Source organism: Neodiprion pinetum, chromosome 5 (genome assembly GCF_021155775.2).
Source record: "Neodiprion pinetum isolate iyNeoPine1 chromosome 5, iyNeoPine1.2, whole genome shotgun sequence".
NCBI classification, from domain to species: Eukaryota; Metazoa; Arthropoda; class Insecta; order Hymenoptera; family Diprionidae; genus Neodiprion; species Neodiprion pinetum.
Genome location: NC_060236.1, coordinates 32,157,798 through 32,183,744, shown reverse-complemented (window position 1 = coordinate 32,183,744; position 25,947 = coordinate 32,157,798). Strand labels below are relative to the sequence as shown.

Below are 25,947 nucleotides of genomic sequence, written 5' to 3'. Positions count from 1 at the left end.
GATTAGTCATATCATATCAAAAGGCTAGTCTTATGGGGATTCTTCTGTTACAAAAAATTAATGGTAACTTACCCACATCAAGGGTCGTAGCAGATCAGTACGCGACCTGTAGTACCGGTACTGATGATTGACATACCGGCAAAGATGTTCTCTTTTTTTTTTTTTTTTTATTTCATGTGATAGAAAGAGACTGTGAATCTGTTATTATCGACTGGACATCGCAGCAAAGTCTTATTGTTAGCTTACTAACATCATGAGGGTGAAATATGTAAATTACCGAACACAAGCGCAGTTGGCTACCTGAAGCTGTAGGAAATATTACGTTTTTCAACAGGATGTAGTTACTCGATGATAGCATTCTCCGACTCGAAATATATGTATGGAACTAATTTTCGAGAGTTCTTTGTATGCCTTGGGTATACAACGCCATGGTATCAAGTGCCTCAGAGTATTGAGCCAATTTAAATAGCTGTTTGAGGACTATGTTCTACTCGCTGGTTTAAAAAAATTTCGAATTATTTAACTTCTTATTAATCAATTTTAATTGTAATTCGATAAAAAGAATTAATTAAATCTATCCGCAAATTCTTTCTCGATTCAAGGATCTCATATTAGAGCACTTATTTTGCAACGTTTTTTTTTAATTTTCTTTTTGTTAAATAAATTTATCGTTTTATGAAAATTAAAAAATCGAGATTCAATTTATATCTTAAATAGTTCATCACACCTATCTTGGTGGATCATCTGTTTCAATTGTTTCAATTAGGAGCCACTGTACATTGTTCATCTCACTTCCCGCAGTAGAAAACATGGAATTACAAAATTATTTCGCAGTGGATCGGCGGCTAGGATGGTTCCAAATGAGGAACATTAGACATTCCTGATTTCACCAACTCACTAATTAATAAAATCGAAATTCTACCGAATATCCTTGTGGATTTACTATTACGATTGTTCTCGAGCAAAAACCACTTGACATTGTCAATTTCACAATCCTTTATCTTATCCAAACCGAAAAACGGACACCCGAGGACAGGCTCGAGATCTTTGAGATCAAGTATAGATGAAAACCTAAAGGAGCTACTAAAAGCAACTGGAGGAACTATGGTGGAAATTTTACACGAAACATTACAAAATTCGCTAGATATCCACGAAAGGACAAACGATAATGATTCGAAGGGTATTGTTTTGAAACTCATGGATCGACTCGTGCGGAAATTTTTGAGAGCAACATATTGAGATCTTTTCCATTGTCAACTTGTTCAATAAATCCTAATTACTACGATTCTATCCGTCGCTCGATTTCTCCGATAAGTTTTGTTTTTATTCATTTAATTTTTTTTTCACAGTTACAAATCTTTGATTATTAATTGAATGAAAATTGTATAATTAATAAGGAAGTGGTCGCAAGGGTGATGTGTATAAAATTATCTATAGCTACTTGGATGGCAAAAACGTATGATTTATTTGCCGCAACGGCTCGAGTCACATGATCGTATGAGTTTGTTACAATCTAAAAAACACACATTACAACTACTTAAGGAATATTCTTTCCAATTATTCGTACCAATGTGGAAGCTAACACCTGACGTTCGAAAGTAACGTGCGCGTATATCACCGAGGTCTTATTAATTTCGACAAACATTCGTATATGTATATCATGTAAGGCCGATCGTCATCAATGTTTTTCCATTTCCCTTTTTTTTTTTTTCAAGAAAAAAGAAAAATGAACCAAAAGAATGTTGCTCGTCGTTAAAATCCTAGACTAATTTAAAAAAAAAAAAAAATACAAATAACGCCGTAGGTTTTTTTTCAAAGCATTTAATGACAATAATATTATAATTATTATGTTGATAATAGATGATTGATCGATAGCGTTAAGCAGCACCAAATTCAAGTAGGTACTTTCAGCTCTCGCTAGTCAATTCCTTCAGCCTGAGGAGGTGTATTGAGCAAAAGAAAACGTTTATATGTATGTATGTTTGTTTAGGGGAAGTAAGTAGGTATATATAGTCGAAAAACAAATAAATAAACCAGCGAGGTAAAAATATAATAATAATCGTTTGTATAAAAACCTAAAATTAAGACTCACACATGAACTAATTATCTATTACAATATTAGTTATCTTAAGGCGATACCGAAAACGATCTCACGCGTATACGTGCACAGAAACATGGCGTCGTGGTATCAAATCGAGAAAGGCTTTCTCTCCGAATCACGACGAGTTGCTGTTCAAATATCCACGAAATCGGTGATTTCTGACTCTGCCAATAACGGAGAAGTAACGAATGTCTCAATCTTGTCAAACAGAAACGTGAAACAATAGATATAGTGGGCTAAAGTGGCGAGGTGGACTAAGCCTACGAGTAATGGCAACAACAAAGCTAGCAGATGAAACTTCCAGAACGCAAAACTACAACGGCTCAGCGAGTGGAGCGTTTCCAAGTCCTAAGTCCGAGAAGATGTTTCGAAGAACAGTTTTATTTTCAAATGCCACACTATATTCAAGAAACAACATCGTTCGAAACTTTTAAAGATCTTTAGAGCTTGATTGACAGTCACCGAGTTTAAAATCAATTTCGAAACAGATGAAAGACGAAATTTCCTCACTTTTGACGCCACAACGGCAGCTGTGTTTTATGTGTTGAGATCGACTCTGACTACCCATGTATATGCAGTACCTACATTCCAGTATAAAAAGAGGACTAAACGAATAAAAGAAATATTGAGAAAGATGTTGCATATGATGCATGTGTACAGAAATAGAAACTGAATTAGGATTCTTTCTTTTACATCATGCATGATAATATTATGCATTTGTATCGGGAGGAAGAATATGAAAAGAATAATAATAGTAATAATAATAATAATAATAACCGCATTAATGTAATGGGCGTTTATGACCGCTAGTGTATATAATAATTCATACTGTAGAGCGTAGAATATATATATATAAATATATATATATATATATATATATATGTATATATATATGTATATATATGCATAATCGCAGAGTTTAGCGTTCTACACCTTATAGAATAGGGCAATTATTCTCTAAATGCGATGATTCCGTTAATATTAATAATTAATCTTCAGAATACAATTAGAGTTATTTAGATTACTTTAGTGCTTAAAATTACAGTCAACACATTCAACTATATTATTTAAACCACTGGGCGCCGATTCTTCTTTCTCTCTGATAATTATTAAGATTTTACGTACTACGAAGAGATATAATAGCTAGTATCGTATTATCATACATAAACCATGAAAAAGTGATCAACGCTCGCTTATTTAACATTCGCAATACTGACTGAAACGTGATTTAAAATAAAAATGTTTTGCTTGTCTTTGCTTCGTTCCTCTTTTAATCTTTACTCCGACGTTTCATTATGTGTATTATTGTTTACAATTACCTTAAATTCTAAAATTATGTAAATTTATCTATATTGATTACAAGGGTCTCGAAACGTAATGCGAGAATTGAAATATCGATATCTAAAAGAGGGGAGAAAGAAAAGAACGGGCGGAAAATTGAAAACTAAGTACACTCGTGCGTGAAACTTTCACTCTTGAATTTGACGGATGTTTCAACTGGAAGTTTGATTTTTAAATGATTACTGAACTAAGTAAATTATATAAAATTCGGTTAAGCGCAGGTGAAGAAGAATTTGAATTAAAACTTGAGAGAAATTACATTTCAAACAGACAACGTCAGTTTGTTGACCCTTCAATACTAAAGTGATGATGACCAGTGAATAAATAACAGGCATATTGAAACGACGTATCATTCTATTTTCTCTGATGATCTGCAAAGAAACGGTCTCGTTTTTATTCTGAAAAATATAGATACTTTCTCGCACTAATATCATTGTTATTGTACTAAACGTGCATTCGATCAAATTGTAACGACGATTTGATATTTTTACCTTTAAATTGCCTATTTTTATTTCACCTTATTTTTAATGTTCGAAGACAAAGACGAGAACTTAAAAACAAAAGAAAAAAAAAACTATTCAAACTACGACAAACACCAACAACGACGATGACGACAACGTTTAATCAGTTATTGCTGTACCCACATTTTGTGGCAGTTCAAACTTGATTTACAGGATTTTACTTAAAAACATACGGCGGTAAAAGAGAGAGAGACAAAAACAAATTGGTTTACAGCGAGTTGAAAAATCTTGAATAATTCGATATTATTTGTATATCGATTAATGTCAGATCATGAGGTAAGTAGAACATCTAGTAGGTAGTAAGTGTCGTATTGTGAACGCGTTGTAAAAGGGGCTGATTTTTTATCGGCCTCTTTACCCTATGTACAATACTAATGCGTAACACGTAGAAATGCATGGACATACTGTTTGCGTGTATCATACAGTCATTAAAAAATATCGTTATCTCCTCGGTAGTTTGGCAAGCGAGCGCATTGATGTCCCTCTCTCTCTTAAATCGCAAGGAGAGAAAGGTCGGAGGTTATCATTCCTGCCCAATTTACGTTTCATCTATTTCGTTGGACACGATAATTGTTAAGTAGGTAGTTATGGATATCAAGTCGTCCGTCCGTATTAACGGTTCCGGGAATCTTATCGCCATTGGGATAACGACAGGCTATATTAAAACGTAAAAACCTTAGCTACGAAAATATGGCTCGCAATCTTCTCCAGCGTGCTTCGATCAGCGATCTGTTCCTGGCTAATCCCAAGCCCAGTCCTATCTCGAAATCGAAATCCTTGTCGACGGGCATCCCGTGATTTCCTCCGTCGAGGCACGCGACGTCCGAATTTTGAGCAGACAAATTGAAAGCCCTCACGATCCTTAATGCGGAAGATAGACGTGGCTTGCTGGTCGGCGAACTGAAGACGAGCCGGCGACTCTGCTTCTGGGAATTGGCGGTGGCGCCGTTCTTTGTCCCGTTCCCGTTACCACTTCCGCATCCGTTTCTCTGACTGTTATTATAGCTATACAGGTGTTTAACTTTACGGCAAAAGGTCGATCGTGGAGGCTTCGCTATAGATCATTGTCGGTATGGTTGTGGCGACATTCCGTTACCAGGTGTAACGTAGTCCCCAATCATCAGACTTGGGTTGACTGGGTAGTGAGACGTGTTGCCGAGGACCAGCGATTGCTGGAAAGTAACACCAAGCTGTAGCGCGAAAGACACGCAGGCAGGCCGATACTTTAGTATTCTGTTTACACGGTTTTACGGGGGTCTGCGTTAAACCAGCTAGCTATAACGATATCCAAGGGAACATGGCACCGTTTTACACATGAAGTTGATAATTTTGAAAGATTTCTTTTTTCACCTTCGACTCCTATCACCTCTCCTTGCAATCGGTAAGGGTCGCGAAACGATTTGAGGCGATAGAAGGTGGAGTTGAAAAACGAATGATTGTCTCTTTTGAAATTATTCCACAAGAATCGGTTGATGCGATAGAAAATCTTGGGTGTTTTTTTTTTCTGTTTGTTTTCTGTTTTTTTTTTCTTTTTAAGTACATACGTACGAATTACGAAACTGAAACAGAATTGAGAAATATTACATGATACGAGCACTTGGTATTTCAAGAAATTTCAGAAAGAAAACATCATTGTTTGATATACCATTTTACTTCACTTCCCTTCGAATACGCCAAACCTGAGGTAAAGGATATCTGAGCCTAGAGAAAGACTAACAAAACTTGTTACATTGCTTTTGCGAATTTTCATTATCTGACCTGTAAGAATGACTTTGCCGAATTCTTTGAAGAAGATATTACTTTCGTTTTTTCATTTATTTTTTTTTTTTATTTTTTTTTTTTTGTCTCTTTTTCCCGTTTTTCCAAATCGATTTTCACATCTACCACACACATTACTGTGGATAAAGAGTAGCTAGCTGGTTGAAAGCAACAAGGTTTGTTATACTAACTGTGGCCGGCGACGTAAACATGTTTGGTGTAATTCCACCACCTATAAGCTGTGCTGCCTGCGTGCTGGTTGCCGTTCCGCCTACTCTTCCTCGACCTGTACTCGATATTGATCCAGGATGTATGTTAGGCTGACCTCCTGCCACAGAGAAAAACGTAGGCCGTTAATTTTTACGTAATTCCAATAGTGTTTTCTTCCATATCGCTATTGCAGTTTATCTCCAACATATATCTTTCTCTGACGCTAATATTGTGCGTATTATTTCAAGCTGTTGTTTCTTGTGAAAAGAAAAAAACAAGACGACAAAAGTAGTAAAGAATAAACCTAATCGTATCGTTCAACTTTACAGATTTATGAGAAATACTTCAGCGTGTTGAATCTTCGATTTGCTCATGGTAAGGTTTCATTATCGAGAGAAGAGGATGCGATTTCTTTTATAGTAGCCAAAAAAAAAAAAATAGAATTAGGAAACATAAACAACTGCAAATATTGCAATAAATAAACTCGGAGCAAAACGTTACTCAGCAAGTTGAATATTATTCGAGGATACGTTTAACAACAAGGTATTGTGTAAAAGATCATTATTTATTTATAAATTCGCATTTCCCTGTGTTTACTTACAGATAAATTTGAAACAAAGAAAAAAAAACATAAGAAAAGTATACATGATACTCTACAAGTTACACCAGGATACATAAATCGACAAGCTTCGAGCGGTACTTGGGAAAGGAAAATTATTGACAGAGGATTGAACGTAAATCGTTCGATAATTACACAGCATTCAGAAATCATCCCTCAGGGTAAGGAACCTCATGCGTAGAGAATAACCATACTGGAGTAAGGAAAACAACAAGATGAGACAGCAAATACGGGATGAAAAAAAAGACGGGCTTTACTTCAAACAGACAAAGGGCTGGCTAATCTCTTTTATAATTTTCGACAACACAAACTACGATTATCTGAACCAGCTCTTACCTATCGCTAACAAGTTATTCTGATTCACCGCCGAGTTTGTATCCATCGATACCTCGCCAAGACCGTTAACAGACATTCCGTTGACCATGTTAACGGCCTGTCGCGCCCCTTGAGCATCAAGATTTGTCCAGTAAGCCTCGCTCGGCGAAGTGTTGTTCAAACCCGGTGGTGGCTGAGCAGCTGCTCCCGTATACCTAAAGTACGGGTTCTTCAAGTCTAAAGTATTGCTGCTAGTTTCCATGTTGGTTCCTTCCAATTTCAGTTCTATCGTAACATCGTAAGATTGTCTGAAAGGTATAAACAGTTAAATCTTTACTACCCATGGATCAGGCAAGCAAAATATAATAGGAGTAACGTTAATAGAACTCTTTACCTTTTGTTTGCGATCAGTATAACTTTGCCAGATAAAAGTTGACCGCTCTTGCAAAATAGGGGATTTTCTAAAAGGCACCGAACCTGATACCAGTGAGTCAGCGGCTCCGTAGGTGCTGTGCTTAGCCAGACTTGTTGAGTACAACCAATAAATGCTACGTCAAACCAAAACGCCAACCCATGACAAGTGCCGCTTTCTAGTATGTGAAAATCGACGTCTATTTCTGTAAACGCAAAAACATTTCCAGTTACACCAAATTAAATTCATGATTTTTTTCTGTAAACTCGGGTAGCGATGATGAGATCATTTTTGTTCGGTTACCTATTTTATGTAAATCAGTCTCATGTGCTGTCTGAAAATCTACAACATGTCTGACGGATTTTGCCATACATATGCGTATATCAAACGTATCGACTATCGGCTGTCTGAAGTACTCTTTGATGGCGTTGTTTCTCATCGCGGACAAATCAACGCCGTGAAAGCATGTCTGGTACCAAAAATTTGCCTTGTTAAATTGCTCCATGTACAGATTTTCGTCGGAGAACGGGGCAACGTGGAGATCCCCTCGAGATGGAAACATACGACCGCCTGAAAATGGTTTAGTCAGCTGAGCAAAGGTGAATGAGACTATATTCAGCCTTTGAAAACAAAGATAAACGAATGTAAATAAAAAACAAAGACTAATATCGTTCCATTAAGCGGAGTTACAGTAGCATTTTTCAACATTCTCACCTGGGGCGAGCCACTTCTTTGCGTGAAGATAAGTCTCGAGCATTCTTTCGTTGTACAGCATGTATCCCATTGGTTCGCTGACCACGCAGTCAACGTGTTCAGGTAAATCGATTTCTTCAATTTTACCAGCAATTACAATTATTCTATCCGATAGATTATTCGCGGCAACGAGAAGTTCGGCGTGGTTGGCCATGTTGCTGGCCTCTACTGCGTAAACTTTTTTTGCTCCAGCTTGAACAGCAAAGAATGAAAGGATCCCGGAGCCGGCGCCAACGTCCAGAACAACCTTGTCCTTGAAGTCTGATATATTGCCCAGAATCGCCCGCTGGTATGTGCTTGTCCTTATGTAGTCCTGCATCATGTTTTGCTGCTGGGAAAGGTAGCCGTAAAATTGGAAATACTGCATCGCTGAAGACTCCTCTGTTCTCTCGTTGAATGCCGAAACCCCTTTTCCATTTTTCAACTTTAATATGTTCGAGTGAAAGTTGCGAATATCTGTAATCATTCGTCATAAGTAATGAAATTTGACAAACCTTTATTACCGGCAGATGTCGAGGCGAGGAAATCAAACCTCGTAATTAAACGATCAAACAAATATGATATCCGTTTACCTGTTTCGTTTGCAAATGTGAGCAAAAGGCTCTCCGTATCCAATGTGAAAACGTATCCTAGCGAAGCTACTCTCGAACATTCTGTGCTATGTGTTACTGGGAATTCTAGCAGTGTGATTTTTTCTCTGCTCCCTTGTTCATCTGTTGGAAAATTTCTTTCAATAAACTAATATACGCCCAAACAATGAGTCAGGGATATTCTGTTCGTTATCATAATCAAAGTGCACTTATCCTTTCAGAGATCGCAGAGAACAATGTATTGAAAAAAAATTCCCTTCTATAATTTGCAAGTTCACGTACCTATCTGCATTTACATATTCGTTTCTCAGGATTTTCAAACTTCTCTTACATAAAACTGTTTCTTCTTTTCATAATTTCAGAACAGCTAATTGAAAACGAATGGGACATAGTTTGACGAAGCAGTAATATTGATGTGATTTATAAATTTCACCAATTACCGGTTACAACGTAACAGCTACTTAAACTTTTGGAAAATTCACAATTCTCACGACTTGTGTGCGCGTGAATTTCCTCCAGAATTTTATATCGTCAAATCTCAGAATGACGAGCGTATCAATCGAAAAAACACAAGTCACGATTGCACTTCGTGCAAGAAAAGCTTTGATCCTGTTAAGTCATCTCTCTCATCTCGCTCTCTCTATCTTTCGCTCTCTCACAAATGATATTTCAAGCTTCATTATCATTGAGGTAGATAAATATTCGGCTCGATCTTGATATTGGAATAAAATAGGGAATCGTTTAAACAATATCTGCAATCTGGTGCTTCGCCTGACAAAATGTAAATTGAAGAGAAAATATTAGAAAAAAAAAACAAAAAAAAAAAAAAAAACTGCAGCAAGCCGTAAATCTATTAGAAATCGAACAAATTGTACATCTTTTTGTCCATTGTTTTTTTTTTCAACACGTCTTCTGTTTCTCACATTAAAAATTGTTCGAGAAAGCTCAGCGGTGATCTGGGTACGTATCGGATAAAAGCACGTGATGCGAATTACGGTATTTCCAAACTCGTGCTAAGGGGAAGAAGACGGGCGTCGGGCATCGACAAAGATGTAGGTTAGGTTCGGCGAGCGGGGGTAACGTTATTTCAACGATATTATTGATCGGGTTTAAGAGCATTAAGGGGGCATTACCTGGTATCAATTCGACGCTCAGTCCCTGAGGGTCGTAATTGATGTTAAGAGTGACCGGCTTGTCGTATTTCAGCGCCGACTGTCCATTGTTTGACAAAGTCGATACTGTCACCGTGCGAAATACCTTCGCCATTTTTACCAACTACTACCTAAAACCGCGTGCGTTTTTGCGCGGCTCCTTATAATACCGCTGTTGCTGCTGCTGCTTCTGTTTTCCCTTTCCCACCAAGAGTCCAAGGCTCACTCGCACTCACTCACACGTTCGCTCATATATCTGTCTCTACACCACTCGCCGGTCGTGATTTTACATGGATTTTACACAACTCCAACGGCGACGGGCCACGATTACTCAAGTCTATTATCACCGTTGCTCGTATCTCGGTGTTGAGTTGCGCGTGTCTCCTTCGGCTGCACGGCCCGTTTTTAGTGGTTTACCGGTTCCTGTTTCTCTTACTCGTTACGATGCACGGGTTACCCGCTCTTCCGAGGGGGTTCGGTTGGATTGTCTCTCCAGCTTTGTCGAAGATTTTACAATCGATGAATATAGGGATTCGTTTTATCTCTTCAAGTCGCGTCGTATGGACGGTAATTTTTTTCACGGTATTACTGTTGATTATAACTATCGCGTAAATCACTTGGGATTATTTCGTCTATCGGCGACCGACCAACCACCCCCACGCACACTTTTCAACACAGGCCAACATTCATTCGCTCCTGCTGCTGCTGCTGCTCCTTTTAGCGTATATTTACACACGGGCTATATTGTGGTGCTTGATTCGTTGAATGCACGTACCTCCTACGCTATTGATACTAATTGTGCTAATCACGTAAATCCAACTAGATCATTGCTTATCCACCGCGTAGCTTAATTTCAGTGGCTTAGCATCACCTAGTATTTTCATACATTTTCGTACGTTCGAACGGAAATATGATTAAGAAAACGCGATGGTTCTTCTTTACCGACGTGAATTATGCGGTAGGATAACCATATGCTGTCACATTGGTACTCGATTCAGCTACTTGTCGTAACTTCAAAAACACACGCTGTACAGCCTACGAGTAGTCTTAGATTCTACCGTTTTTCCAGTCAGTAAAATAGTTAAGGTAGAATCACTATTGTCGGTATGTCAGTTTACTTTATCGAAATTATAGAATGTCTAGTAACCGACTAAGCCAAAAATATTATATCTAGAAGTTAGAGACCTATGTGAAGTTGGTTTGCGACCTTTAAATATTTTGAAATTTTTCGTTCTCATTATTTGCTCCCACACGGTATTCAAGAAAAACAAACAAAACGTGTTGGGCACTTACACCCCAGTTAAATGGCGCCAAATTTCAACAGTGTTCGGAATCAACAGATGTGTTCTTCAGTCAACGACCGATGGTTACTCGATCCGTTCACTAAAGATATATTCTTCAATCAACTGAGTCAACGCTCGATCGAAATGTCCATGCAGTAAACAAAGCAATTACACACGTGAAGTAAGTCTAACAATTTGAGGTTAGAATCTGGTAGTGTTGTCAATCATGTTTATAGATGAAAAATAAAAACAGAATAACTTGAAAGAAACAATTTTTATCACATTTGTTTTGTATATCTATTTCAATTTATATTTCTCTTTGTTTCCATAGAATATGAATAAGAAAGTCTTGGATTTGTCAAGCTTAACTGAATTCGTCCTCCACTCGCTTCGTTCGACGGACGATGTCAAGAATATTCTAAGGTCGCAATGCGAAGAAGTGAAATTCGTCCTCGCCCCATGGAATCTGGAGACAATTGAGAAGCGACAAATCGACCAAGAATCGTGCAAGTGCCTTGGGGTAAGAATGTATAAACGTTCTCTTTCACTGACAAAAAGAAACGAACTGAAACAGCAGAAGAAGACCGAGAAAGCTAATATTCATTTTCCTATTTTTTGTTGTTGCCACGATTTAATTCAGATCCCATCGTTGGAGGATCATGTCAACGAAATAGCTACCGGTATAGACAGGGCGGTGGCGCAAGCTCGTCAACTTAGAGAAAAGCTTGCGATTAACGTTCTGGCAGAGAAAAAACTAGCTCGCAAGCCTAGCGTGAGTCAAATATATGCTTCCGGCTCAAGGGTGACGGCTAGCAAAACGAGGTTGTCCGATTCTAAGGGAGGAAAAGAGAATGGCTGTAAGCCTTCCAGCGATACGAACAAGCGAGCAGTAACTGAGCAGTGCGATATTGGAATAAGACAAAGAGAGCCAGAAGAAGTAAAGTCAAATGACACTTACTGTCCTAAGAAAAAAATACCTGTTAAAAATCAGTTTGAAGTTCCGAAAGCGTTGAATGAGAAAGACATGAGGACAAAAGTTAGCAAAGGGGATAAAAAATCTTTCACTGAAACATGTCAACTTGGGAGGAATCGAACCAGAATATCAGAATCTAAACAAATTGATGAGAAGCTAATATCGACATCTCCATATAATTTACTAGCTGCTGCTTCGAAAGCGGATCGAACGTCAAAGGGAAAGAAGAATTTCATTGCCGCTAATAAATCACGTATAAAAAATATGGAAGCTACAAATACAAGATCGCAGGCTGTGGCGAAACGAAGTAGCAGCTCGTCGGAAAAATTGGTAAAGAATTAGTACGTTCAATAATTTGAATTGCTTGAAATTTTCAATCGAAAATATCATCTGAGTCTTGCCGTCTACTCAGAATTAATCTTCAATTTTATGTACTCAGATTCACAGCTCCCACAGTTTGGCAACTGAAAAATCTTCAGACTCATCAATTTCTGGCCCTACCTCGGCTGCTGAGCTTGAAAAATTGATCAGCAAACTGTCCGTTGATTCTGATACCCGCCTGTCAGGGCCGAACGAAAATTCAGAAGCTGCGAACTGCCCTGTGCACGATAAAAACGCTCCAAAGTATGTCGAGGAAAAGATTTACACAAGCATGGATGTAACGGAGGGTTTGGACAGATTTGGAGTACCCTCGGACCTCGTCAAACTTCTGAAAGTTTATCACGGCTATTTCAACAGGCAATCGACGAGTAAAATGGCAAACGACAAACGAGGCGAGAAAGCTGAGCACAGATTTCTCACAGAATTCCATACGATGGTAAGGGAGTCTCATTTCATTAATCTCTCAGCATACGTTTATTACCCAATTTTACTCAATGCATATACTTCAGAATCATGATAGGGAAAAATTATCAACCAGAAGAAAGCTGGATAATTTGTGTAAGGATTTTTTACCTATGCTGAAAGAGTCGTGCAACAAGAGCATGGATTTTATAGAACTGAGCCAGATTAAAATCCGTTACACAAATTTGGATACCACTTGTAAATTGCTCGAAATACGTAACTTCAGCCCCTTAAAAAGGAAAGTCTGCAACATGATGCAAAATCGTTGCACTAAGAGTTTAATAGAGAGAAACAGGACCTGGAGATTAAATGCTGTTTGGAATGAAGCATGTATTCCAAATTTCAAAGGTAATTTGTCATATACAATAAAATACCTCTCACATTACATGTCATATTATTTTTTTCACTGTTTACAGAAATGTCTCGGGTTTGTTATATACGATATGCGAACAAAAATCAACTGCTTGTATTGTTTGAGCTCATGCAAAGGATCCAACAACTCAAATATCAAGCAACATTGGTGAATTTGTTAAACAGCGAAGTAGTTCCCTCGATACGGGACACCTTAGAACCAAACAGCGAAGAATATGTCGAGGCGTACAAAATGATTTCGATCATATCAAACTTATTACACCAAACCGTTCCAGTTCTGGTCCGAACAGATCAATAAAGCAAAAGTATTGCAACGAAATTCATTTCAATTTGAAGATTCTTCTATAAAATGAATATGTAACTTCTAGCTTACAATTAAGGCCAGAGGTGAATTGCTGCTAAGAAAATAAGGTTGATGTGGTTTCCGTATTTATATAATACTCGTGCAATTCCTATACTGATTTATCGTCTGAAGTCGTATTTTTCTCATCAAAATGATATTTGAACAACGAAATAAAAATCCAGAAATATTAACGCTCACCTGAAAAGTATCAAAGTTAATGGAAAATGTAAATATGTCTACAATTTGTACAGTGAATATGGTTTAACGTCGTTTCATGATATGGATAATTTTGTTTGAATAAAAAATGTCTTATATTGTTTGTAATAATTTGGTGAAAATCAGTAGAAATTCCGATTACAGTTTCTTAATCACTAAAGGTCGCGATAAACCGGAAGTGAAATGCAACTCATTAAACAAATTTTTCATCATGGAATAAATTCTACGAACTTACTTTGGCAATTTCGTAGAATCCGTGCCATTTCTTTATTTCTGCGACAAATGAAAATGGATTGGAGTGTTTTTGTTTAGAATTGTGTACAGAATGGAGCCGTTAAACCCTTTTGGGCGTTTGAAATACATGCACTTTGATTTGTTGATACATATTTGAGAATCGGATGGGCAATCGTGCGATATAAGTAGGTGTATATGTCCTTACAGCGATTGGAAATAACTTCTGACGTGCGAAATAATCAGCAAAAAACAAAAAGGGAACGTTCTAAAGTGAACAGCATACTCAAAACATAATTTCTCTATGAATTTAAGAAAAATATTTACAAATTTAGCCTCTACCGTGGCAATGTAAGTACGTAACGGTTGAATCGCGATCGACATTTGTTTAGAATTCGAAAGAAAAAAAAAACAGTTGCAGGAATGTCGCGTGACAAAGAATGTTTGGATGACGATGAACTGTTTATTTGATGATCACTCGCCAAAGCCAACCTCACGGATCGTGTTGATTACAAAAAACCGTTAAGTTAAACATGCTGTCTACAATTTCGAAAAGCCGAACGCGACCGAAACACGTTGAACTCTTCGACCTCCCCGAAATCTGTTAGCCCCTTGAAGGTAGCGCTTCAGCAGCGCCATTCGTGTAAAAAATTTGAATATTTGAAAATAGAATCCTATTGCCAGATATCGTAGGTGGCGCTCGCAGCGGCGGGCAGTCAGTTACAAACAATCTGATAATACGATACAAACTAATAAGCCGGCAAAAGTGTGAGAAAATGTCGGATAGAAAAAATCACAAGCCAAAAAAGTTACGTAAACGAAGTCAGGTGAGTTTATTTATCAAATATTCTGCAGCTTCAAGTTACATAATTTTGAATTTTATTCTTAACCTAACCTAACTTAACTTAAGTTGAATTTCTCAATAATTTGAGGTATTAATTTTCATCTGTGATTTTTCCCTAGGATAATTCCAGCAGCAACAGTTCCGAAAGTACTTCTTCTGCGTCTTCGGACGACGAAAGCAATGCACAGAACTTGAAGCCAATCAAGGATTATTTGGTGGATCGTAGAGAACTTGCTCGTCAATTATTCATTGCCGTCAAGGGGGATAAGCTGCGCATGATGCTCCCACAAGTCTTGAAAGTAAGCACAATGAGAATTAGTCGATAGATATAAGTCCAAAATCCAAAACAACTAATTCTGTTTTGGCAATAACTTCCTTTTAGAAAATGGAACAGAACGAGCTCGAAGAATGGTGTGCAAATGAGCTGAGCGGTATGTCCAAAGCACGTATCTTGTCTATACTAAACGGACAGCCCTTGCTCCAATCATCGGATTCTGACGACACCGATGATTCTGGTAGGAAAACATATTTCTCTTAACATTTTGACAGAATTCACTTATTTGTGGCGTCTATTCAATTCAGGTCCTTCTTTGGAAATAATATCCGACACCGAGGAATGGGGAGATGCGTCAGATGTAGATGCGGTGCCTAGAGAAGAGGTGCAAGCACCAAAGAAGGGACTTGGGTCCAAAAAAGACAAGCCAAAGTCAAAACTCTGGTCAGAAAAAACGAGTAAAGAGAAAGCTAAACCCAGGGACATTCAGAAATATAAAGTGAAAATGGAAAGCGACTCCAAGACGCATAGATCCGGGGCGGAAGTAATCGTAAAGAAAGAAGCTGAATCCGAACAGTCCAAGGAAAAAGACGGGGAGAGTTTGCTTGATCTTTTAGAGCTGGAAATGAGAGCTCGAGCCATCAGAGCGTTGATACGCAAAGAGGAGGACATAATCCCGACCAATTCTACCACTGTTATGACTGCCCAGAGCAACGTTTCAAACTCAGGTTCAAGCTTAGCTGTGAATTCGAAAGCAAGAGCCAGGGACCGGAATCTGAGTCTGAAGGTAGTCGAGGACAAGCTGCAGGAACTGGACACCATCATGTCCGGACAAACGAATCAGGAAATACCCGTTGAAGAAGATGTTGTGCTTGTTCTTCAGCCGACTACTACCATCGAATTACTGTCCAGCGAAAGTGACGGTGAAGGCGGTCAAGGAAAGCGCAGAAATCAGAGACTGGAAAACGAACGTGTACCGAAGAACGGCGTTGCGAGTTCTCAGGAGAACAGCGGTGCTGTGGGGAGCAGAAAACTAAGCGAAAGCCAGGATTCTGTTGCAAGAGAGAAGAGCAAGGCATCGACCGAGCAAAATTCCAGCCCTGTTGCTGCAACAGTAGAAATTATGGGAAAAGCGAACGTCGGGAATGCGGAGATATCGGTAGAAACGCCCGTGAAAAAAGCGAGCACAGAGTTGGAAACTTCCAGGAAGTTTAAAAGAAAGACGAAGGACAATTCGACGACGATTGAGAAAAGTAATCCCGTGTCGGAGACGCAATCGTCAGGTAAAAATGACGGTAACCTCGCTTCCGGGGTTAAGGAAGAGGCCCCGAAAGACGCGAAGGTGCCGGAAAGTTCGAGGCCTGAAATTCAGCAGAAACGGATGGAAGAGAAGACGGAAATTCCGCTGGCCGAGAAGACTGAACGAAAACCGGAAGCCGTGAATCCGCGCGAGATCGACGAGGACAAGTCGACCGATTTAGAGATAGTGATAGACCTCGACGACTATCCTGACGACATGGAGGAGCCGGAGCCCGGCGAAATTCGGAATCCCGTGCAAGTCGAGGAAAAGAGACCCGAGTCTTCGAAGGATGAAGCGAAAAGTGACTCCAACGCCGCGGAAACTTGGGCGACGCGTTATTACCAAACTGAGGACGTCCAAAGCGTGATAAAGGAGTCAAAGATCCAGTCCGAGATCAGAAAGAGGCTCAGAGAAAGGCAGCGACGCGCTAGGCTGAACAATTCCCCGGGTTTGAACACTGCGCAAAATATGCCAAACGCCTCTGTCGTAGAGAAAAGCGGCCCTGAAAAGAGCGAGAGTCCGACTACCGGGTCTGTCGAAGAATATCTCGCCCTAAGAAACGTCGAAACGGTGACTCCTCGCGCAGAGTCCGCGAAGAGCAACGAGGTGGACAAATCTGTGGAATATCAAATTTCCGACGGTCAAACTGACGCTGAGAGTATTATTTTAACGACGGCTGAGCCATCGGCTACAGGTCATGTCGAGAGGAAATTAGATGGCAAAACTGAAGTTAGCGAAGATCATTGACAGTGTAGATTTATATCGTTCGTGACGTGTTTGAAGTTTCGATCGATCGAACTTGATCGAAAAGTCTTCCAATGGCAAACGAAACTGTGGATCAGTGCAATACTTGGACGTAGTTTCCCCATTTTCGACACCGAAATTTGAATTCTTGATTCAGCTTGATCGATCGGAACTTCGTGTACAATATTCACGTATTAACTTATAATTTATTACACTGTACAAAATTTTGTATTTAACAATGTTCTTGTGTTCAACTTTCGTGTTATAGTGATCTTTTTATTACAATGTTTCGAATTGTTGAATTCAATCGGAATTGAAGTCGGGAAAAATTCCTATAGCAAGCTGAACGGAATAATGTTTAGCAATGCATCCACTATTTTTCTCACACCTCCGAAATTCTTTCTCAACAACCATAAGATATTGCATCTGAAAATTCCCTCATTCCAGCAACAGCTTTCGGATACTCGTTTTAGTTCGTGAAAAATGTTATCGACATCTTGCCCGTCGATAATTCGAATGATTTTTTTTTTTTTTTTATCAGATAAATTACTGAGACTAAATTCCGAAAACTCAAATATGAGGAATCGTCGTTTGAATTAGTACTGACAATGATTGTAAACTACGTTAATCTACCTGTTAAAACGATGATCAAAATTTGAATTTCGAAATTCGAACCGTGGCGGTGGAGTTGTTTTGATTGTTGTAATTAGTTTCCCGGTATTCCTGTAATGATTAACGAGCCGAATTTCTCTGAACCTGAGGTTTCGCGAATTCCATCTACCTGTGTGATTCGTGGTTTGTAGGTGTGCGTGTATACACAAGTTACAAGACACGCGTGGTATGAGCGGTGTATAGTATCTACCGAACTGTAATTAATTCGTGTGATAATTACAGCGGAGCTTCGAAGTTGGTATACATGTATGTATATGTATATACGGACGTATTGTACCTACTCTCCCGATTGTTTATCTGATAATTATACACAAATATTCATTAATAACAAGCCTGAGTGTGCGTATATAGGTAGAATATGCCTCACGCGTAATCATCCGTATAATTGATTACCAAGCTGCACCTTCAGAAAGGGCTTCACAGTATTCCTACAGCTATGAACTCCTTAGAGACATTAGTTATATAGTCGTAATAAAGATGTAAAAAAAATTTTTTTCAAATGATGGGTGAAATGAACGGTTGGAGGGAATGGGAATTAGTTTGAAAATTCGATTGAAACTGTCTGATACCCGTCTTATCGCAAGTATTTTTGTAATCATTCCAACAGAGTAGCGGTTTGATTTTCTTCTCTTCTGCACATGTGAAATATTACTGTCGAACTCGACTTTCTAATAGAGATTATTGCCTGCAGTTGTACTCGAGACGAAGATAAAGCCGCATAACGTGTCCTTTTGGATGATGCGTATCGCGTAACGCTTCGTAATAACACACTCGAATGTGGTAACTGGCATTATAAGTGCCACGGTGAAATATTATTTACTGCAATATGCATTTATACATAAGCAAGTCTGTTGCGTAAAAGTTTCTTTCGCTTCTCTTTGCGGGAATAATGTTACGTGTTCAGGTGCAGGAAATTACCAATGAAATTAGTTGAGTTACTGTTAGAAGCAGCGCAGAAAGTGCGGAAATGTAAGCCTGATGATAATGTGTTTTTCATTCATAATATTAACTCGCATGTGTAAAGAAATACCGAACTTGACTTAATTTTCAAACGAATTTTATGTTAATTATCAACATAGCTTCTATAATCGGTTATTATAAATTGTTAATTTAATGAAATCTCGTGAAAAATTTCGGTCACAAGACGGAAACTCGTTCTTATATTTTCTCGCATATTTTTATTTAATATTACAGATGTATACAATCTTATTCTTAGACTAGGTATTGTTCTTACACTTAAAATACAAGACGATCTATTGATTTATTTATCTATATTTGTATATTTATAATTTTTCTTTACCACCGAGATCCCTGAAATTTATAGTCTAGATTTTGAACTCATATATACAGAATTATCAATTTACGTAAATTTATCCGAACATACGATTTTAACAAATCAAACATATTTTTTCGAAAATTTTCAAGCGATAAGCGAGATAAATTTACTTCGGTGAAAATGGAAAATAATAAATATCAGGATATCGTGCAGAATTTTTCAGAGATATCTTATACTTTATACGCATTTCACAGTGACCTTATATATAATAAAATTGAGCAAAATTTGATTCGAACGTAGTAAAAAAAAAAATATCAGTATAAAATTAAAAATATACGTAATCACTTTTGAGGTCCGCAAATCAGAGTTACCTTACATAATTTCCCTTCTCCTGAACATTCGTATCAAAATTCATTTATCAAACAGTGAGAGAAAGATGCGGTGAACCGTACTGCGAATAATCTCAAACTTCTCCTCTTCTGTAGTGAGAATATATATCTTCAACGCTGCGAAATTTTTCAACGCATCATTGAGAGTGCCAATATGATTTCCAACAGAAACGTGACTGGAAATGTGATCACGAATTCGTCTCGTGCTGCAACACCGTTTATCCTTACAGGGAGACTTTCCCCTCTTCCAAATCGGTGTGGAAAGCGGGTGGATTTTGACTCAGGATTATCGTGATCAAGTATTTTTCGAAAGTATCTGTCAAGCTTTTTGTAAATTACTCGCATAAAATCGTCACTGTTTTCTTTAATACGCGATTACGATTGAATGGACGATATTTTACGATTGAATTTGTCATAACGAGAGTCGACTCTGTCGGTAATGAAAATATGCCGCCGCAGCGCCATATTGAACCATGCCATATTTAATTTTGAACAACCTTTTTCGTCGTATTTTTTGTAATCCATTCGTTGAACGTGAAAAAACTAAAGCTTGACAGCTTGCACCGAATTGTCAGTACTCTCGAATCGACATAATTAACCATAAACTAATCCGGCAAAAACCAAGTCCTCAGCGCCATCTTGTTTTACACATTGCAATCACAAATTCACACAGTTCTCGTTTACCTTTCTCTCTTTGCTTAAAAAATCAAAAAAAAATCAAAAAATAATCGCAAACATGCATCGATATAAGTGCCCGATAAAATCTGGGGTAAAAGAAACGATCTAGGGAAATTATCTAGTGATGACCGAAGGACTCGAACCCGTGGGATCCCCCGAATCCCCCACCGTATCCACCGCCGAATTCACCACCCTCGTGGTGATGATGCTCCTTAACGAATACCGGGTAAGGCTCCTTGACGACGACGGGCACTTTCACGGGATACGGAACTGGCTTGTGAACGGGGTAGGGGACCTTGTAGGGTACTTTTACGGGGTAGGGAACCTTAACCGGCACCTTGACTGGATACGGAACGTGTTTCTCGACGGGATACGGGACGTGCTTTTCGACGGTGACTGGGTAAGGCGCCGGGACGTGAACTGGATACGGCCGATCTACGTGAACCTTGACGGGATAGGGAACCGGGACGTGGACCTTCTTCTCCTTGGTTATCGTTATCGCCGAGATGTGACCCTCGTGGATGCCGACGGTGTCGCCGCCGCCCCCGAAGCCGCCGACGCCGCCACCGAAATCGTGCCCTCCGAAATCGTGGCCCCCGAAGTCATGGCCCCCGAATCCCCCGTAACCCAAATCCAAACCTCGTTTTGGCTTTGACTTATCCTCGCTCGGTAAAGCCGATGCAGATTTTTTCTCGTCAGCTGCCTCCTCGGCTATGCATGCTGCTGAATACGCCAGGGCCAGCAGCAAAGTCACCTGTACGGAGGAATAGGGATTAGTTTTAAATTTCTTGTAGTGTCGTTTTAGAAAAGAAATCGAACGAGGAAAGTTGTATCACTGCATCAACAAGCGGTTAATTTCGCGCACTTTGATAGCGTCAGTCTAACTGCTTCCAGCTGGGATGCATTTCAATATCGCAAAACGTTGACCAGTGATATTTCAAATTCTTTTTTATTTCGTTATTCAGGTCACTTAGAAACCACGTAACCGATAAAATCGAGAATCTACTCAATTGTGAGCTTGAAAAAAATCATCAAAATTCGTTCATTCACTCTCCAGATATCGTTGGACAAAAATCAATCACCGACACAGACTCAGAAGACCATCCGAACAATTGTGACAGGTGATTTTCTAGATTCTTGATACTTTGATATGTAGTGCAAATTCGACTTTTCATTTCTTAGATGACTATGAAGAAGAAAAAGAATAAGGGAAGTTAAAAAACGTGTATTATGCCTGAAAGTATAGAGGAAAGCTAAAAATTTCAATATTAGAAATAAAATTCTTGCTGTCAAACCTAATTATCTCAATGTTGATAGAGCAACATTATTTTTTTTTTCTCCATCAAAATCACCTCCGACTATTTTCACAGTGTGTTTTGATGATCCTGTTCTCAATCAACATGACCCTTCTTGATTCGAACGGTCTACTAGATTTCGAATAAATTTCTTTTTTGAAAACCGAGTGCTTTCTATTTCAAGTCGTTTAAAAGTAAAAAATTTACACAAAATGTGGTGTTTATTTATTTTTTTTTTTTTTTTTTTCTTGTTCTCTTACTGCTTTGCAACTCAACCGTTTTTACTGAAAAACGGACCGACGAACAGACACCTTTACAGAAACTATTAATACTGCGAGAGTATAATAAATGATGTGAACCAAAATCCAGATTGAAGAAAAAAAATTCTGTACATGCTTGATTCAAAAATATACAAATAAAAGTCAGGAGTATGCAGCCCACCTTAAACTTATCCGCGTAGTTTCTCATGTTGTTTGAATGGGCTTCACCACGTCTCAACTCCGCGTTAAGTCTGCACAGTGTATACTGAATTAAATTCTATCGAATGGGGTTCCTTTTATATAGGAAAAGTCGAGGCGTTGCCTTCCTCCCCGTCTTTCCTTTCAGTTGCAGCAGCAGCAGCAGCAACAGCAAGCTAGCCGGTGGTCATCGACTCGAACGGATTAAAAAAAGGCGCATTGCGGATTGAGGAAATCAGAATTTCACATAAAGCTGGTGTACATATCGTACACAACACGTCACATAGTTCGAGGTACGTAATATGCACCTACGGCAAGTGCAGTCGACTGTACAATGCAGGTAATACAAACCACGGGAAAGTACATATCCTATATACGTTGTACATATGTCAGGTCATATAACGATCTATCGCAGCAGCGTATTTGCAGAAAGATAAAAATGGCGGGAAAAATTGTTCTTTCAATCTCGCGATTCTTCTTTTCGTCTTCTCTTCGTCGTTTAAAAAGTTTCCATAGTTTGTACTTAACTGCAAGCTGGGTGAAGTTCCGTTTTCTGCAAATTTTTTCCTGCCTGCATCTAATATTGTCGTATTTCCGAACAAAATTTGAATAATGGCGGGAAAAATTTTTCTTCCAACATTACGATTTTTCTATTCGTCTTCTTGTCGTCCTTTAAAAAGTTTCCACAGTTTGTACTCAACTGCAAGCTGGATGAAATGCTGTCTTCTACAAATTTTTTCCTCCGTGCATATAATATTATTGTATTTTCGAATAAAATTTGAAGAATGGCGGGAAAAATTGTTCTCCCAATCGTGCGATTCGTCTTTTCGTCTTCTCGTCGTTCATTCAACAAAAGTTTCCATTGTTTGTACTTAACTGCAAGCTGGGTGAAATTCTGTCTTCTGCACATTTTTTCCTACCTGCATCTAATATTGTTGTATTTCCGAACAAAATTTGAAAAATAGCGGGAAAAATTGTTGTTCGAATCTAGCGATTCTTGTTTTTGTTTTCTCGTCGTTTAAAAAGTTTCTACAGTTAGAACTTGTCTGAAAACCATGTGAAGTTCTGTCTTCTACAATTTTTTTCTACTCGACCAAATACTTATTGTATTTCCGAAAGAAATTCTGTCCAAGAATTTTCAAGTTTTTCCGTACAATCCGTAATTCTTTGTTGGTTTCTCTTGTTTTTGGCGATAAATTTCGACACCTCAAAAATTTCTGTGCAAAACTAGCCGCAGGAAATCGATCCGCAAAAGAGAAAATAAAGTAAGAAGAGGAAATCTAATATGTTACAAACAGCAGCGGTGACCACAACCGATTCTAACCTGACTTGTGTCAGGATGTATATACATATATGTAAGTAACGTATACATGCATCTACATATATACGAGATTATAGGTACACCCATGTTTCTCAGAAATTACCGCTGCACTTTCTTCCAGCGCAGATCTGCACTGCAGGCTGATGACAATCTTCCACGTATATGTATATACAGACCTTATATACCTACTTAAATATTTTACATCATTCGAAACCGTTGTATTCCTGTAATGGGCAATAGAACTGCATCAAAACATGGCGCTGGCACGTTAACCGATCTGATAAATTGGAAGGTTGAATAATGTATGAATTATAAACGCCTGCTAATTGCTGCGTTAATAATTCATACGTTTTTTATTTATACTTTTTATGACAGTAGTTGAGACGATTATAACAATTTTATCCATAATCAAATGACACGCGTATATAATCTTTAATTGGATGAAAAAGAGAAAATCCTATCGCAAGTTACGTTGAATTGAATGAATTGTAATGATTCTGTTCGTAATTTGTTGCAATTTGAATTGAACGTTTCCAATTTTAATTTATAATAATTTTGAGAAGAGAGAAAACTTGTAACAGTTTTTTTTTTGGGTTGCATAAAATTTTCACACTACAGATTCGTAAACTAATCGATTTATCAATAATCATTGAAAAAGAATTTTTTTTTTTTCTTGAAGGACAAAATTTTCAACGATTCTTCGTTACAGGTACAGTTTATCGTAAAAATTGGCTAATTAAATTTTTGACCGAGACTGAGAATAATGAGAGAGAAAGAAAGAAGAGAGAAAAAAAAAAGAAAAATTGTAAAACTATTCCGATCGCGACAGTACGAAACGTGGGAAAAATACGAGGCGTCTCTTTATCTCTCATAGGATAGAATATGTTATATATGTATAAGTGTGTATAAATATATATGTAGGTGCAGAGAATGCAAAGACTGTTAGAGAGGTGAGATTCGGCACATATCCCCGCAGGTTTATCATGTTCATCGGGATGAATAAATTTCCATACGATATGAAAAAGGCGAATACGTGCGGCTTCTGAATATCTGAAAATAATACCTCCTTTCTTGTATGCATGTGTATTTTACGCTCGCCATTTACGTCTGGCTCTTTGTGAAAAGAATAAACAAAAAAAAAAAAATCATGAAAGGAAACGCGTTTTTTCACCGCCATTATCGAGCTTAATTACAGGACAGAAGTTACGGTATGAGATGAACTTTAAGTTCTTATGAAAAATAAGAACGACAATTGTAACAACATTATCGCATGATCATCAAACTCGACAACTTGCAGATCGTTATGTTCGATGTCGAGTTAACAGAAGCCGGTACGTAATCGTTCTAATTGCACTCTCCTGAAGCAGGTTATATACACACGCACATTCATTGCCCCGAGACTTTCATCGCATTATGTTTTAACACGACATTGTGCAATTGTTGGTGCAATTATTTTAGAGACATCGAATCTCCGCGATTCGTTAATTGCGTCGCGTGCGCCTCCGATAATCGCAGTATCGTGGATACTGTTGCATATTCTTTTAATTATAAATTAACGAGTCTGTCGCCCTTCAAATTACGCCATCGATTATTGTATTGTATATTTATGCACGTATACTCTGCGTGTAACTTTGTATAATGAAGAAATGCTCCACTTCCTCCTTTCGCTGATTTTCAACCTCCTCTGTCGTATATCACTTTCCATTTTCCATGACGTTATTGCGTTAACACAATTTCCGACACACGTGTTGTAAGTTGTATTTATCTAGGTGTGTACAGACAGCTGGATGCAAGAAAAATGAGGCAAACGGAAGAACGGCAGGAAACTTGTTTGACTTCTGTAATTATTCCATATTCAACTTTCATTTATTTGTTTACATGGAAAAGTCTGTGAGATGATTTTTTAAATTAAATTTTCATCACAAGATAGTCACAGGATTGCAGTTGTCGGATCATTATAACCGTGAGTTGCGAAAATATTTTCAAAAATACAGAAATACGTATACAAACTTTCGTGATGATCTTGAAACTGATGAGAGTTGGCGGACTAATGAAAATGTTTTGAAGAAAAAATTTCTCAAAAACAAAAAGTTTGTACATTTAAAAAAAAAATATTAATATACAAACTGTAAAAAAAAAAGTAAAATTAAAAATGTTTTGATAAATTTGTAGAAAATAGTCTTCCAAACAGAATAAACAAACTATGATGGCAAAAGTGATATTGAACTATGTACAACTGTTGGATTTTTAGCAAACTTGATATCTAAATTTTGCAAAGCAATTTCAACATTTCATTCACATTTTCTCTGAGTACAATTTTACGAGTAATGTAAATTGAATCGTTTATTAAGAAGTACCGATTTTTGACCAACGAAACTGCTCGTAACGAGAGAAAGAAAAATAAATGAAAGCATGACAAAAAAAAAAAAAGACGAAGTACCGTAGAAAATTAATTTATCTTCTAAACAGCCATTTTTAACTTTTAATTTTTTGTTATTTTTATTTTTGCTTTGCACGCGCGGCACGTTTGATGCAAATTTAAAGTGTACACACACGTTTGCGGATCCTCGGGGTGAGTTGAAAAAAAAAAGAGGTCAGACTCTGCCGTTCGAGTCGCGAGTCGGGTTTGAGGGCGCTGCTTAATCAGCTCAACACGAGAAAACG

At 38.1% G+C, this 25,947-nt stretch overlaps 4 protein-coding genes across 8 annotated transcripts; 2 read left to right on the top strand and 2 right to left on the bottom strand.

Annotated features, from left to right (window-relative positions):
* Window positions 1-2,029: 2,029 nt before the first annotated feature.
* On the bottom strand, window positions 2,030-10,264 carry Art4 (arginine methyltransferase 4). Of its 4 annotated transcripts, none has more exons than XM_046626088.2 (8): window positions 9,754-10,264; window positions 8,603-8,743; window positions 7,992-8,486; window positions 7,581-7,847; window positions 7,260-7,482; window positions 6,887-7,173; window positions 5,913-6,049; window positions 2,030-5,153 (listed from the first exon to the last, which is right to left on the bottom strand). In XM_046626088.2, the coding sequence occupies exons 1-8, from the start codon at window positions 9,884-9,886 to the stop codon at window positions 5,025-5,027; spliced, it is 1,812 nt and encodes a 603-aa protein (XP_046482044.1). In that variant the 5' UTR covers window positions 9,887-10,264; the 3' UTR covers window positions 2,030-5,024. The 4 variants fall into 4 exon arrangements, with proteins under 4 accessions (XP_046482044.1, XP_046482045.1, XP_046482046.1 ...); XM_046626089.2 differs by having other exon boundaries at window positions 2,030-5,135; XM_046626090.2 differs by having other exon boundaries at window positions 5,954-6,049.
* A 4-nt stretch (window positions 10,265-10,268) lies between these two features.
* LOC124219024 (uncharacterized) lies at window positions 10,269-13,923 on the top strand. Of its 2 annotated transcripts, XM_046626094.2 has the most exons (7): window positions 10,269-10,338; window positions 11,096-11,235; window positions 11,386-11,574; window positions 11,695-12,357; window positions 12,467-12,844; window positions 12,918-13,218; window positions 13,287-13,923. In XM_046626094.2, exons 3-7 carry the CDS (start codon window positions 11,389-11,391, stop codon window positions 13,538-13,540), a joined length of 1,782 nt encoding a protein of 593 aa, XP_046482050.1. In that variant the 5' UTR covers window positions 10,269-10,338; window positions 11,096-11,235; window positions 11,386-11,388; the 3' UTR covers window positions 13,541-13,923. The 2 variants fall into 2 exon arrangements, with proteins under 2 accessions (XP_046482050.1, XP_046482051.1); XM_046626095.2 differs by lacking the exons at window positions 10,269-10,338; window positions 13,287-13,923 and having other exon boundaries at window positions 10,966-11,235; window positions 12,929-13,034.
* An 810-nt stretch (window positions 13,924-14,733) lies between these two features.
* LOC124219319 (neurofilament heavy polypeptide) lies at window positions 14,734-19,248 on the top strand. The gene is made up of 4 exons (XM_046626702.2): window positions 14,734-14,859; window positions 14,996-15,175; window positions 15,259-15,391; window positions 15,459-19,248. The coding sequence occupies exons 1-4, from the start codon at window positions 14,809-14,811 to the stop codon at window positions 17,195-17,197; spliced, it is 2,103 nt and encodes a 700-aa protein (XP_046482658.1). The 5' UTR covers window positions 14,734-14,808; the 3' UTR covers window positions 17,198-19,248.
* Window positions 19,249-19,393: 145 nt separating this feature from the next.
* Window positions 19,394-22,019, bottom strand: LOC124219320 (uncharacterized). Its single transcript, XM_046626703.2, has 2 exons — window positions 21,946-22,019; window positions 19,394-20,963 (listed from the first exon to the last, which is right to left on the bottom strand). Exons 1-2 carry the CDS (start codon window positions 21,970-21,972, stop codon window positions 20,328-20,330), a joined length of 663 nt encoding a protein of 220 aa, XP_046482659.1. The 5' UTR covers window positions 21,973-22,019; the 3' UTR covers window positions 19,394-20,327.
* Between the last annotated feature and the right edge of the window lie 3,928 nt (window positions 22,020-25,947).